This window comes from Paramormyrops kingsleyae, chromosome 8 (genome assembly GCF_048594095.1).
Source record: "Paramormyrops kingsleyae isolate MSU_618 chromosome 8, PKINGS_0.4, whole genome shotgun sequence".
Taxonomy (NCBI): Eukaryota; Metazoa; Chordata; class Actinopteri; order Osteoglossiformes; family Mormyridae; genus Paramormyrops; species Paramormyrops kingsleyae.
Window position 1 is genome coordinate 38,589,230 of NC_132804.1, and position 14,397 is coordinate 38,603,626.

The 14,397-nt window shown below is 40.0% G+C and overlaps 2 protein-coding genes across 3 annotated transcripts in view; both read right to left on the bottom strand.

Moving 5' to 3' along the window:
- The window catches only part of LOC111842343 (chitinase-3-like protein 1), a 128,259-nt gene extending 115,027 nt beyond the window's left edge, over window positions 1–13,232 (bottom strand). The window contains exon 1 of the mRNA XM_072715805.1: window positions 13,229–13,232. The gene's annotated coding sequence lies outside the window, so the exon portion shown is untranslated. The remainder of the gene's footprint in view (window positions 1–13,228) is intronic.
- LOC140592349 (contactin-2-like) overlaps window positions 1–14,397 on the bottom strand; it is a 145,680-nt gene that overhangs the window by 43,595 nt on the left and 87,688 nt on the right. For both annotated transcript variants that reach the window (XM_072715803.1, XM_072715804.1), the window contains 2 exons: window positions 8,077–8,204; window positions 7,652–7,827 (listed from right to left, as the gene is read on the bottom strand). In XM_072715803.1, the coding sequence (XP_072571904.1) occupies window positions 7,652–7,827; window positions 8,077–8,204 (304 nt within the window). The remainder of the gene's footprint in view (window positions 1–7,651; window positions 7,828–8,076; window positions 8,205–14,397) is intronic.

Below are 14,397 nucleotides of genomic sequence, written 5' to 3' on the forward strand. Positions count from 1 at the left end.
TTTACTCCCGGCTTTATAAATAAACCTGTCATCTCCTGCATTTCGGGGTCTGTCTCCTCCCTGCTCTCTGCACATTACACTTGTACTGAGAGGGCATCCAGTACTTACCAGCTGATTTCTTCAAGAACTGCTTTATAAGTACAGTGGTACCTCAGAACTCGAATTTAATCCGTTCAGAACTCCGGATCGAATTCTAAAAAGTTGTGATCGAATTTTCCCCATAAGAAATAATGGAAAACCAATTAATTGGTTCCCAGCCCCAAAAAATTACACCTAAATATGTTTTTTTTTAGAATTTAAACACAAAATTAACCGGATAAAACAAGAAGAGCATATACTGTACTAAACATATCTAAGCACATTTATCAAAACAGTAATTTGTAAAGTAAGAAAATAAATGTATCCAAACAATGTGTCCTGCCACGATCATTCGCTCCTTCCGTGTGCCACGCCCCCTCGTTAACCCCACGTGGAATCCCCGTGTGATCAGCTGTTTCTAGTTGGTTTCATTAGCCCTCTGTATCGCCCTCTGTGCGACTTTAACAAGGAACCCATCCAATGACAGCCTCTTTTGCCTCCTTTTCGATTTCGCAAAAATGTGGACATTGCATTGTCGTTAAACAGATTCATCACTCGCACTGCTACGCCCTTATTCAGGTGGTGCTTTTCTACAAAATTTTGACTATACGAGTGAGGCATGCTGACAGACCGAGCATGGGAAACGATTACCCACAATTCCGCAGCGTGAGAAAGTGAATAACCATTGGTTCAGTTGTGATGATGTGCGCTCAGCGTCAAAACAAGAAGCGCACGCATGCGCTTCCTGTTTTGAAGCCGAGCGCACGTAAAAACAAGGAGCGCATGTGTGCCATATGATTTTTGATGATACTTGGCGCTCCAAAACCAGGACTTGCTTGGTTTCCAAGTCAAAATTTATTAAAAATCTTTGCTTGTCTTGCGGAACACTCGTAATCTGAGGTTCCACTGTACTGTCTATCATTGTCAATGTATTTTTACTGTCTAAATATATGTATTCAGTTAGTGTAAACATGCACGGTGCTATCACAGCGAATGCGAGGCTGAGACTGAAGTGTTACCCTTTGTTTCTGCTGAGAGACTTGCAGCGTGACTTATTTCCCCACACGTACAAGTTATCTTAGGTCGGCGTTCATGGTTTGACTTCTGAGATTCAGATCGAGCTCTAGGTATTTTTTTTTTCGAACTGGTTGGTTCAACTCTTAAGAAATTCGAGTTCTAATGAGTTCGAGAACTGAGGTACCACTGTAATATCTATTGGTCATGTTTCATGATTCAATTTTTCATTTATTTTCCTGTTTTAAATCAAACTAATTTGTAATGTAATTTTCAACGAAATTCATGAGACTAAAACAGCCATGTGAGTGTATCTGGTTGAGAAGCATCTGGATCATCAATAATGTATTTCACAATTTTTAAATATATTCTCAAATTATGTCTGATATTGTTTTGTTTGGTTGAAAATGAACAATAAAATGTGTACAAAATGCTGCACAACTGAAATAACATTTTGTCATGTCTAGACTATACTGATGACAAGGATGGATACAGAGATTTGCCAACTGGAATCCTCTGCTTGAAAGAAGATATACCACAGCTCCCACTTTCTTGCTGTCCATCCTCTGTGGCAATCGTATTGGAGGGGAAAGTTGTGATGGATGATCTTGATGACCTACCCCAGGCAATGTGCCTTCAGTTTGGATTAATATATGCTCCATGCCCTAAGTGCATGGACCACACTTTCCATTTCATTCAGCAAGTTCTGTTGAGCTTGGGTAACACAGAGTTAAAAGGCAAGGTTCTAACTCTGAAGAATCAGCTGGCCATGTACAGTAAAATGGAAAGGATGTTATCAGGTCAGGCAACATTTTACAGTTACATTACAGTGACCATTCTGGAACAGGTCTATGATAAAGTCTATTTATACTTCCTGTGTTCAATTGATTTGTAATGTTTTACAGATAATCTGGTTAATAGCTTGATTGCTCTGTTGGCAAAAGTATTTCTTTTAATTTATATCTAATGTCTTTTTAAAAAGCTTTTAATGCAAGGCAAGGCCAGGTGTAACCTTCAAAATAGGACATAGTTCTCAGTTACATAGCTGTGTTTTTTTTCTGGCTATTGTTTTTCTGGCCTACTTGTTCAAGAAACTTATTCTTTTATTGTTGTGTACTGAATGAATAAAAACAAAAAGACAACATTCTGTTTCTTTTTATATTTCTATTTATTAAATATTTATTAAAACTAAATTTCATAATGTAGGGAAATGTAATATCCTTTAGTAAGTACACTCAATTTAAATATATTAGTTCATTCAACAGTACTTTTTTAGGGCTACCTCAAAGTTTTTAAGTTCATTGAACCTGAGTTTACTATATGTAACATGATAAATTTAAGTTATTCTAACAAGCAAAAACTGAATCTTATAGTGCATTGTTAACCTAGAACCTTAAGTACACTCAACTTGAATTTATTTGTTCATTCAACAATGCTTAACTTATTTTTTTAGGGCAATGAGTTACCTCAAAAATGTAGATGTAAATGTAGTTCATAACTCGCTGAAATTTTATTATAGAAACATGATAAAAACGTTGACTAAATCTGTAATCTGTCTTCTTTTCAAAACGTTAATTGTCGGAAGTATTAAAGTTTTTAAAATGAAGTTAAATCAGCAAAAAAGTAAACCATGTCACCTTACTTTGTTTTATCTGCATCGGGGGCGTGTAGTACCACTCTCACCCGAAGATCGCTATTCACATTCTAAATAGCTGCATTGCCACATATTCAAATGTCATTCGCATGGTAATTTGATGAACAACGCAGCGGTGAAACGTGATCCAGATACATCCCCATCAGCGCCATAAAAGGGGGGGGGGGGGGGTGTGGTCAGGTGTCAATGGCTCATCCATACACATGAAAGTTGCTACATATTCAATGAAAGGAGCCAGAAATAGTGACGAGTTAGGTTTTTCTTATTTATTTATCCAATTGAATGTTGCAACTACACCATTTAGTCATCTTCATGTAGCCAAGACTTTTGTGATCAGATATCTGGGATCAAAACAAACTTCCACCATTGCTTACTATTTACTTTTATAATGTTTCTGCAAGTGTTCCAAACTGCATTTTGCAATGTCTATACTTTGATGTCAAATTACAAACTTCACATAAAGCTGTACAAAGTACACTAAGATAAAGATGAGTTTGTTGCCAAAACAAATATATTAGAAATAATTTATTTGCCATGAATTAACTTTATGATATTGAATGAAATGTGTGACCATGCCCCAGTCAGTGAAAGTGTGTTTCCTACCCCTAGACCCCAGAGGGTAAATTGCAAAATGATTGGTTCAGGTCACTATTCACCAAAAATATGCAGTGATATGAGAACCCATGTGAGGATATGACCTCACCAAGAGATATAGTATAGAGGAAAAACAGAAGAGGACCAAAAACTGAGCCCTGAGGGATGCCAGTGGAGAGTCTGTGTGGTGTAGATGTGAATCCGTTCGATGCCACTTAATATGATTGGCCTTCTATGTAGGAAGAAAACCATTGCCATACAAAGCCACAAATTCCAAAACTCATAAGGACAAAAGTGTCTTGTGTTTGACTCGGTCAAATGCTGCTGAAAGGTCAAGGAGAATGAGGACAGATGACAGTTTGGCCACTCTGGCAGCATGTAGCTTCTCAGTGACAGTCAAGAGGGCAGTCTCTGTGGAATGTGCTACTTTGAAGTGAGATTCATTAGGCTCATGAAGGTTGTTCTGAGAGAGATAGAGAGACAGTTGATTGTAAACTGTGTGGTCAAGGATTTTTGAAAGAAAGGAGAGTAGTTGCTGATGTCTGAGGGATTCAGAGTGTGTTTCTTCGGGATGGGAATAACCTTGGCTTTTTTCAATGTTGTTGGTACATGACTAGATGTTATGGAGCTATTAATGATAGTGGTGATGAAGGGGAGAAGATCTTGAGAGATTTTCTGAAGCACTGTGGAAGGGATTGGATCCAGTGGGCAGGTGGAAGGATTGCATAACAAGAATACTTCCAGAATCTCTTCTGTTGCTAGATGTGGGAGAGAATGTCTGTTAGAATTGATCAATCTTCTCATTAAAGAAGTTGGCAAAGTATTCATTATACAGGGAGGAAGGAGCAGGAGGAGTTAGTGGATTAAGTAATAACGTAAAGATGTTATGGAGTTTGCGAGGATCATGTGCAGAGATTTTCATTTTTTTTTCTTGCAGAAGGCACTCTTAGCAGCAGTCAAATCAGATGAGAATTTGGACAGGTAAGTGCAGTAAGTAGACCGACTTCTTCCACTTTCTCTCAACTACTCTTAATTCTCTTCAATTGATATGCAACCTATCCGATAGCCAAGGAGCAGAGCTTAGAAGATAGTGGACAGAGGTGATCCATGGATGAAGAAAGTGAGGAGAAAAGAGTGTTGGTTGAAGAGTGCAGGAAGAAAGAGATGAGAGGGAGAAAGAGTGGAGGTTCTGTTGATTGGAGGAGAAATATTGATAGCTGGGTTTAGGCAAGAGAGGTAGGGTGATGGTAAAAGATACAAAGTGATGATGAGAGATGTGAAGTGGGGTGGCAATAATGTCAATAGCTGAAAACGGACAGCTGAAGACTGGGGTGTTTCCTTCTTTGTGCATGGGAGAGCAACTGTTGTATATCCAAGAGAAGGAACAGAGAAGAGGGAGAAGGCAGGAGGAATGTAGCTTATTGAGAGTGAGGTTGAAGTCTTCAAGGAGAGCGAGAGGGGTGTTGTCAGTAGGGAAGAGACTGAGGAGTATATCCATTTCTTCAAGAAATTGACCTTGGGGAGCAGGAGGGTGGTAGGGTGGTAGATCACAATGATGAGATGGTTGATCGGTGAAGAAATTGCAACTGCATGGAATTCAAAGGATGAGATGTTCAGATGGCAGCAGACCTGTACCACCACCTCTTCCAGTTTCTCATGGAGTATGAGAAAAGCCATAACCAGAGGAAAGAACAGCTGGTGTAGCTGAGTTCTGTGGGGATATCCAGGTCTCAGAGCCAGAAAGTTGGGAGAGTGATGGGAAGCAAGGGTGGAGATTAAATTAGCCTTCTTTATAGCAGACTGACAGCTCCAGACAAGAAGAGAGGGTAGATAAGGTTACTGATGGTACGGCCTCAGGATTGTGGATGGGATCCTCTGGGTCTAGGAGATTTGAGGACCGCAATAGGTTTCAGGCACATGTCTGTACAGATGCTCCTCTACTTATGAATGAGATATGTTCCAAATTGCCGTTCGTTACTTAAAATATTCCTAAGTTGTTATTCAGCATCATTTTAAGGTTATATACAAGTACAAAGAACTAGGATGCTGCGAGTATGCATGCTACGCTGCTATGCAGCGGGAGTAGCTGCCAGAAGACGTACTACCCGGAATTGGCGCGCAGAAAAAAAATTGATGTTGCGGACAGGAAAAGCAAGCCCAATGAACACAATTTGGATTTACAGTCCTCTTCGTTCGTATGTCTGAAAGTTTGTAAGTTGAAAGTTTCATAAGTAGAGGAGCGTCTGTAGTTCAAATTATATCTAAAGTTTAAGTATGGCTAACAGAGCTCTAATAGAGCTGATAGCCACTTGCACAAGAGGAAAAAGACGCCAGTAAAGGGAAGAGGAGAAAGACACCAGTAAAAGGAAGAGGAGAAAGACACCAGTAAATTATCACTTACCATTTAAGTCATGCTGTTAAGTGTTGCAGAATATACGCTGAAAGCTTCCAACTGCCACAGGCCTCTTCGAGAGGTGAAATGTTATGTTCAATTGGGTTAAGATCTGGTGATTGACTTAGTCAGTCCAAAACCTTCCATTTTTTCCCCTGATGATGTCCTTTGTTGAGTCCTTTATAGTGTGTTTTGAATCATTGTCTTGCTTAATAATAAAATTCCTCCCAATTATTTTGTGTTTTTCTCCATAAATTGGCAGACAGTGTAGACTGCTGCATTCATTCTGGTACTACCATCCTGAGTTACATCATCAAAAAAAATGACTGAGCCTGTTCCGGAAGCAGCCATGCCATGACACAACCTCCCAAGCCATGACACAACCTTCACCATGTTTCACAGATGAGTTTGTATGTTTAGAATCTTCTTTCTCCATACTTTGGCCTTTCCAACACTTTGGTAGAGATTAATCTTTGTCTCATCAGTCCTTAAAACTTCTGTTCCAGAACTGTTGTGGCTCATACCTGTAGTATTTCGCAAATTCTAATCTTGCAATATGGCCTCTATTTTGCTCTTTTTAAAGTCTCCTTCAAACAGTGGACTGTAATATTTCCACCCCTGCTTTTTGGGTGTTGTTATGGACTGTTGTTTTGGAGTTTTTCTTTACTGCTCTCACCATTTGTCTGTCATCAGTTGTTATTGTTTTCCTTGGATGACCAGCTCGATGCCTGTTGCTCAGTACACCTGTGGTTTCCTTATTTTTCAGGACATTCCAAATTGTGGTACTGACTATGCCCAGTGTTTTTAAATACCTCTGACGGATTTTCCCCTTTTTCTCAGCTTCAGAATGACATGCTTTTCTCCCATAGACAGCTCTTCGGTCTTCATGTTGGTCTACCCTTCTTAAAAAAAATGCAGTCTTCAGAGGTCAAAGCCAAAGCTTAAACTGAGAGTAGGTATGCAGGACTACTTAATGATTAAACAAGCAATCTTATATGACACACCTGGGTAACAAGGAACACCTGTTGCTTGTCATGTTCCAGTACTTTTACTCACTTGAAAAACTGGGTGGTTAGATACAAAAACTGGGGAAAGAGCATACCTCGAACTGAGAGGTGACCTGTACTATTGGCCCTCCAAAGGTTATTCTCTGCAAAGCGGGTGTATTTTCCCTCATCTCTCCGACTGATGTTAGTGATCCAGAGATTACCATCTGCTGTTCTATGGTGTTTAACATTTCTAGATGTAAATACCAGGGAATAGAAGCTGAAACTCTGATCTCTCTTCTCATATTCATCTTTTGATCTCACACAAAAACTTCTTCAATGCACAGCAAAAATAAATTAATTGGCCTTGCTGTTCCAATACCTTTGTAGGGGACTGTACGATGAATGTTCCTGTTATCAAAACTCTGTGCTTTTCTCACATGGAGGCTGGGGAGGAGCCAACAAAGAACTACTTTAAAATCGTTCATTAAATCTGTAATAATGAAGGCTTTTGGGAAACACTGAAAAATCTGACTCGTTCTTTACCTATGTCATCCGTTATCTTGTTCGTCATTCAATAAGATTAATCGTTATCGGGAAATGCACGCCAGATCATATTTTGTAGGAAGCCAAAGGAAGAGTACTTATTTATCCATTGCTATTAAGTGGAACTCTAAGCAAATCTGAGTCATATACATTATGTAGGTCAACTTAAAATTTACTACAATTACTTGATCTTACGAATATGACACACTAAGGGAAATTGGAATAGTTCTTTAAAATATATAAATTAAACCAAACATGGGGTTTCAATTATAATACTCTAAGTGTTTCCTATGAAATAAATTCCATACTCATGAGTTTAAATAAATCTGTACATATGTCACTTTGAAATAGGGTTATGTCTCAATAGATGTTGTGATTATAACTCACAGTCTCTGTACGACGAAAGTGTCCGTGGGGTTCTTCTAGGTCCAACAGGACTCCATTTAGTGACCAGGTGAAAGTTAGGTCCATAGTGGGGTCATGAGATGCATGACACTGTAAGGTGACATTGTCTCCTTGGTTGATATCTGCATTGGAGGGAGCTAGAGTAATTTTGGTTGCATCTGGAGAGGAGAGAATTAGATGGAAAGAATTAGAGGCAATTAGGGGATACAGACAGAGAAATATAAATATTAGAGACAGTCTAGAAATGAAAATTGTTAATAAAGATTACATAAGTAAATGGCATTCAATATAATTCAATATTGAATAGTACCCAGTATAATTCAAATAGTATTTTTAAGATGTCCTTTCCCACAAATGTAGCAAAATATTACAGGTTAGCAAAAGAGGAAGCTGGGGAGAGAGCATACCTCGAACTGAGAGGTGACCTGTGCTATTGGCCTTGCCAAGGTAATTCTCTGCAAAGCAGGTGTATTTTCCCTCATCTGCCCGACTGATGTTAGTGATCCAGAGATTACCATCTGGTGTGACCGTCACCCTAAACAGAGCAGAGCAATGAAATGTGAAATATATAAAGGGCAACATGCAGAGATACACCATATGCTATGACTGCTTTTATAAAATTAGGCTGTGTTGAATTTCAAGGCTGTCTCAACCAATAAATATACTAGTACATATAGATAGGAAGCATACATTCTCATGCTTTCATGTGGTACATCTTAAAATTTTCATGCAATTAATTTTTCATTTTTAGTTACATGAACTACATATTTTAATGAACATTATTTTTATTTAGTAGTTATTTAAATCATTGGCCCCAAGATGATTTGATTATTTAGGGTATGACGGTAAAAGAAAGAAAGTGAAAGAAGGACAGGCTGCAGGTGTCATCAAATTAAAATCCTTAAGCATCTTCCAGGAAGCCATAAAATCAGCAAGAGCAAAATATTTCTCTGACTTGATATCAAAACACAACCATCAACCAAAGGTTTTATTTAACACCTTAAGCACTTTAATCAGTCCCCCAGACAGATCAACACGTTCTTTTAGAGTGCCTGGAGCATTGGGTGGGCATCTTGGGATCTGCATTGCAAACCTTTTCAGTATCTTTTAACGGAGCCCCATCCGACACTGCCACCCCCCCGTATGGTGTACCACAGGTGTTTAGCTGTGTTGCATAATATCAAAGCACTGAGTGTGCTATCACTGCTACGCTGACGAACGCAGCTCTACCTCCCTTTGAAACTCATTTACCCCAATGCGCTGCAACGCCTGTTTGACTGCCTAAAGGACATGAAGCAGTGGATGGTGACAAATTTCCTAAACCTGAATGAGAGCAAGACGAAGATATTAATAATTGGATCCCTGGTTGCTGTCAGTCATGTAGCTTATGATTTGGGACCACTAGCAGACTCCATTAGACTGCACACTAAGAATCTTGGTTTTTCATTTGATTTGGATTTTAAATTTGACAAACAAATACAGTAGGCTACCTCGACCCATGAACAATCCTGTTCATGAACAAATTGGGTGGCGAACCAGATATTTGAAAATTTTTTGTACCATGTTTCAGGCTGCGAACACACAAATATCCCCAAAAAGGGTCTATTGAAAGCGCCACAAAGAACTGAAGAAGTGTACATTATGCCCAAGAACGGTTGTGGAATGTATAAAAAACTTGTTGTAAAAATATGTCTTTACTATATCACTTCAGAGGTTGAATATCTGAAAAACGAAAAAAAATAGAGAGAGAATGTTGTGTTTTTTAACAGTCACATATCTATACATAAAATTACAGTACTCTATTAATAACATGAATTATTAAGTAACTCCTATTTAAGTGTTATATTCTCCATTCAGACATAGTGGCAACTGCGTATTGTTTGTTTACAGTACAAACAAAGAAGTTCATCGCCATACAACGCGTGGCATCACGAAATGTACATAAAAATTTTAGGCATATGAAAATAATGTACAGTATAATAAAAAAAATCACATTTTCGAAATTACTGTGTTGTTTTTGACTGTTACTCAGTCTTTTAATGCTTTGTGGTTCTTTTCCGTGTAGGGTGACCACCTAATCCATGTCAGGAGGGACACTATGAGCTACTTCAGCTTTAACAAACTACTTTAAAGCTGAAAGGGTTCTGTGCTCTGCAAAATGTTTGGTTAGTTCCTAGATTGAAAGACTCATCCAGCTGTTTCGCATTAACATTACTGATACATATGCATGATTATAGGAGACTGACCAATCAGCATACGGCAAGAACCCAGTGCTTACGTGAAATCCTGGTCCTTTTAATTGAAATGTTTACAAATCCTGTTGTAGCTCATACTGTCCCTCCTGACATGGATTAGGTGGTCACCCTATTTCCGTGTTTTGGCGTCTTTCGAACAACCAGGCTGCCAACAAGCATATACTCAGTTGTGTATTGATCCGCCTTCCATAAACATATGTTCTCTTTCCCTTTTTTGCTCTTTAAGGTTATTTTAATTCAAGTCTATATTCTTGGTCACAGAAAAACATGAAAAAAAGAAAAAAATTCAGTGTTACTGAATGAATTATTTGTGTTTACATTATTTTTTAATGGGGAAAAATTATTCAGGTCACGAACTTTTCAGGTTGCGAACTGAGTCCTCGAACAAAGTTAAGTTTGTGAGCTGAGATACCTGTAGACACTGTAAATGCAGTCATTAAATCTTTTTACCATCTCAGAGTTTTAAGCAAGGTCAAGCGCATGTACTCTTTTAGTGATTTTGAGGTGTTCACCCATGCTTTTATTACCTCATGCCTGGACCAGAGCATGTGAGCGGAGCGGAGTGGTGAGAATTTCCGCTCCTCGCTCAAGAGGCTGTTGGCTCCGCCCGCTCCTCCGCTCTAATTCGCACTAACCCCTGATTTACACTGGATGCGTATCCGTTGCGGTGCGTTTCCGACATGGCAGCCGCAGGCAATCGCCGCCAATAAAGTCAATGCATCAGTTTACACCAGATCCGCTGCGTTGCGTCTCCGCTACGTCTCTGTTCCGTCACGCGTCCGGCAGTCCGACACCCCTGATTTACACTGGATTTGTATCCGCTGCGGTGCGACTGCGCTGCATTCGCATTCTGTCCGAGGTCGTCCGCCAATTCACACTGGACGCGTTTGTGGTCCGTATCTGATCCGGCGCGCCGCTGGTTTGCGAGATCACATGACCACGGGAGAATAACATTTAACATAACATTTATCTATGTTTCTATGGATAAAATAATGTGTCACTCCCATATACACTCACCTAAAGGATTATTAGGAACACCTGTTCAATTTCTCATTAATGCAATTATCTAATCAATCAATCACATGCCAGTTACTTCATTGCATTTAGGGGTGTGGTCCTGGTCAAGACAATCTCCTGAACTCCAAACTGAATGTCAGAATGGGAAAGAAAGGTGATTTAAGCAATTTTGAGCGTGGCATGGTTGTTGGTGCCAGACGGGCCGGTCTGAGTATTTCACAATCTGCTCAGTTACTGGGATTTTCATGCACAACCATTTCTAGGGTTTACAAAGAATGGTGTGCAAAGAGAAAAACATCCAGTATGCGGCAGTCCTGTGGGCGAAAATGCCTTGTTGATGCTAGAGGTCAGAGGAGAATGGGCCGACTGATTCAAGCTGATAGAAGAGCAACTTTGACTGAAATAACCACTCGTTACAACCGAGGTATGCAGCAAAGCATTTGTGAAGCCACAACACGCACAACCTTGAGGCAGATGGGCTACAACAGCAGAAGACCCCACCGGGTACCACTCATCTCCACTACAAATAGGAAAAAGAGGCTACAATTTGCACAAGCTCACCAAAATTGGACAGTTGAAGACTGGAAAAATGTTGCCTGGTCTGATGAGTCTCGATTTCTGTTGAGACATTCAAATGGTAGAGTCAGAATTTGGCGTAAACAGAATGAGAACATGGATCCATCATGCCTTGTTACCACTGTGCAGGCTGGTGGTGGTGGTGTAATGGTGTGGGGGATGTTTTCTTCGCACACTTAGGCCCCTTAGTGCCAATTGGGCATCGTTTAAATGCCACGGCCTACCTGAGCATTGTTTCTGACCATGTCCATCCCTTTATGACCACCATGTACCCATCCTCTGATGGCTACTTCCAGCAGGATAATGCACCACGTCACAAAGCTCGAATCATTTCAAATTGGTTTCTTGAACATGACAATGAGTTCACTGTACTACAATGGCCCCCACAGTCACCAGATCTCAACCCAATAGAGCATCTTTGGGATGTGGTGGAATGGGAGCTTTGTGCCCTGGATGTGCATCCCACAAATCTCCATCAACTGCAAGATGCTATCCTATCATTGTGGGCCAACATTTCTAAAGAATGCTTTCAGCACCTTGTTGAATCAATGCCACGTAGAATTAAGGCAGTTCTGAAGGTGAAAGGGGGTCAAACACCGTATTAGTATCCGTCAAAAATAGACTTGATGCGCATCTCGACGGACTGCCGGACGCGTGACGGAACAGAGACGTAGCGGAGACGCAACGCAGTGGATCTGGTGTAAACTGATGCATTGACTTTATTGGCAGCGATTGCCTGCGGCTGCCGTGTAAAATTTTACGTTACGTGAAATTAAAAAAAAATCTTATTAGACCTACTTTGAATGACAAAACGAATTTATTTGATTACCAATATTTACTTTATAGGCTTTTATACTTTAATTTACTTTATAGACTTGATATGCTACAACCATATAAAACTTGCACGCGTTTTGCTCTGGCTTTCGCTTGTTCACGTAGCACACTCATGTTTCTGAGAAAAGTGATTCCAAAGTGAATCTTTACTCACTGAAACAGTTTCACCACATTGTTGTTCTTGCTGTACATTCTTGTCATCTATACGTTTGATAAGAATAGTACACTTTTATGATTTATCAGTTTCCTTTGTGAAATACTTTGCGAATTCCATCTCGGCCAATTTGTGTAACAGTCTTGATAATTGTACAGATGAATTCTGGGTAGATTTGGGCACGCCTCAGAATTGTGGTGTGAGCGGTATCGGAGCGAAATTGGAGCGAGACAAAGCGACCGCTCCAGCCTTAATTAAAAAACTGCTCCACGCTCTGATCAAATTCCGCCCGCTCCGCTCCTCGCTCACGCTCCGCTCCGCTCACATGCTCTGGCCTGGACTATTGTAATGCACTTTATTTTTGGGACAGCCAGACTGCGTTGTCTCTACTGCAGGTGGTGCTAAATTCTGCTGCACGCCTACTAATCAAATCTTAAAAAATGTGCCACATCAGTCATTTTAACATTGTTACACTGGTTACCGGTGAAACTTCAAGTAGAGTTAAAAATTTTACTGTTCATTTTTAAAGCGTTGAATGGGGGAACACCAGCCTATATCAGTGACCTCATACATTTGTACTGTCCACCGAGAGCCCTGAGGTCATCTGATCAGCTGCTGCTCTCCATACCAACCAGCCGTTTGAGGAAGAAAGGTGACCATGCTTTCTCCGTGGCTGGGTCCAAGTTGTGGAACATGCTCACTCGCCATGTCCGATCTGCACCCACTATTGAATGTTTTAAGTTGAGGCTAAAAACTCATTTATTTGCCGAGTACTGATGTAATTAGTTTTTTTCCCCTTGCCTTTTATGCTTATTGTTTTTATTGATGTAAAGCCACTGGTTGATTTTAACAGTGCAATATAAATTAAATGATTTCACTTGACTTGACTAGGGAAATCTTTCATTTCTCTCTAAAACCTAAATTTCAACTTCACTAAGAATTCAAAAATGACCATGGGAACTTAAATATTGGCACAGCATGCAGGACGAAGGGCTTGGAAGCTGGTGTTAGGCAAAAAGGGGTTCTATTAACTGAATGTGAGCAGGGAAACTAACAAGACCGTGAGGGATCAAAACAAGAAGGCCAATATGGGGAAGGACACAGGCAAACAGGAGGACTGACATCAATGACCGGTCTGAGACTGACAAGACAGACACGTACTGAAATACAAAGATTAACGAGGGGTAACAAGCAACAGGCATGGCTCATCTGGGCCACATTAAGAAAGAGACAGATGGGTCAAGCAGAGGTGACGGGCATATTAGTAAAGAGGGAGAACAAACCAGCATAAATTGTCAAAAAACCCAACTACTGAACAAACGTCCAGGGCTGATTTTTAATCCCAAACCAGCTCTACTAACTAGAGCTGCACCATTGTAGAAATTTGATGAATACCGACAGACTGTCAATAGCATTAATCAGCAAACCAGTCAGACACTTGTCAGGCTGGGACAGTGGGGGCGAGGGGGCGGGGTGCCGGCAGTGAAATTGGCCAAACTTGCTGACGTAGATAAGCAGAATGATGTCACATATTTCTTTTTATTCTGTGGAAAATGAGAGATTGATCTGATGGCCAGAATTAATTAATTGTAAACGCTGCAGGCTTGTACACCTCTTTAAGTGATAAATGACCCAGTAAAATCCCTCGTCCTCCACTACAAGAAATGGCTGATCGTCCAATTCAGTCATCTACAATTTTTTTTGTGCCTTTAGCTCTGGTGCTGATAACTTTGTATATTATTATAAAGTTTAATATTGGCCGGCAGTATCAACCAAGATCGACATATTGAACTGATGCTGATATCTTACTTTTTAATGAATATTGCCATATGTTAAACTGATAGTAATAGTAATATTAATATTAGCAAGTAATATTAGGCTAGGCCTAATAT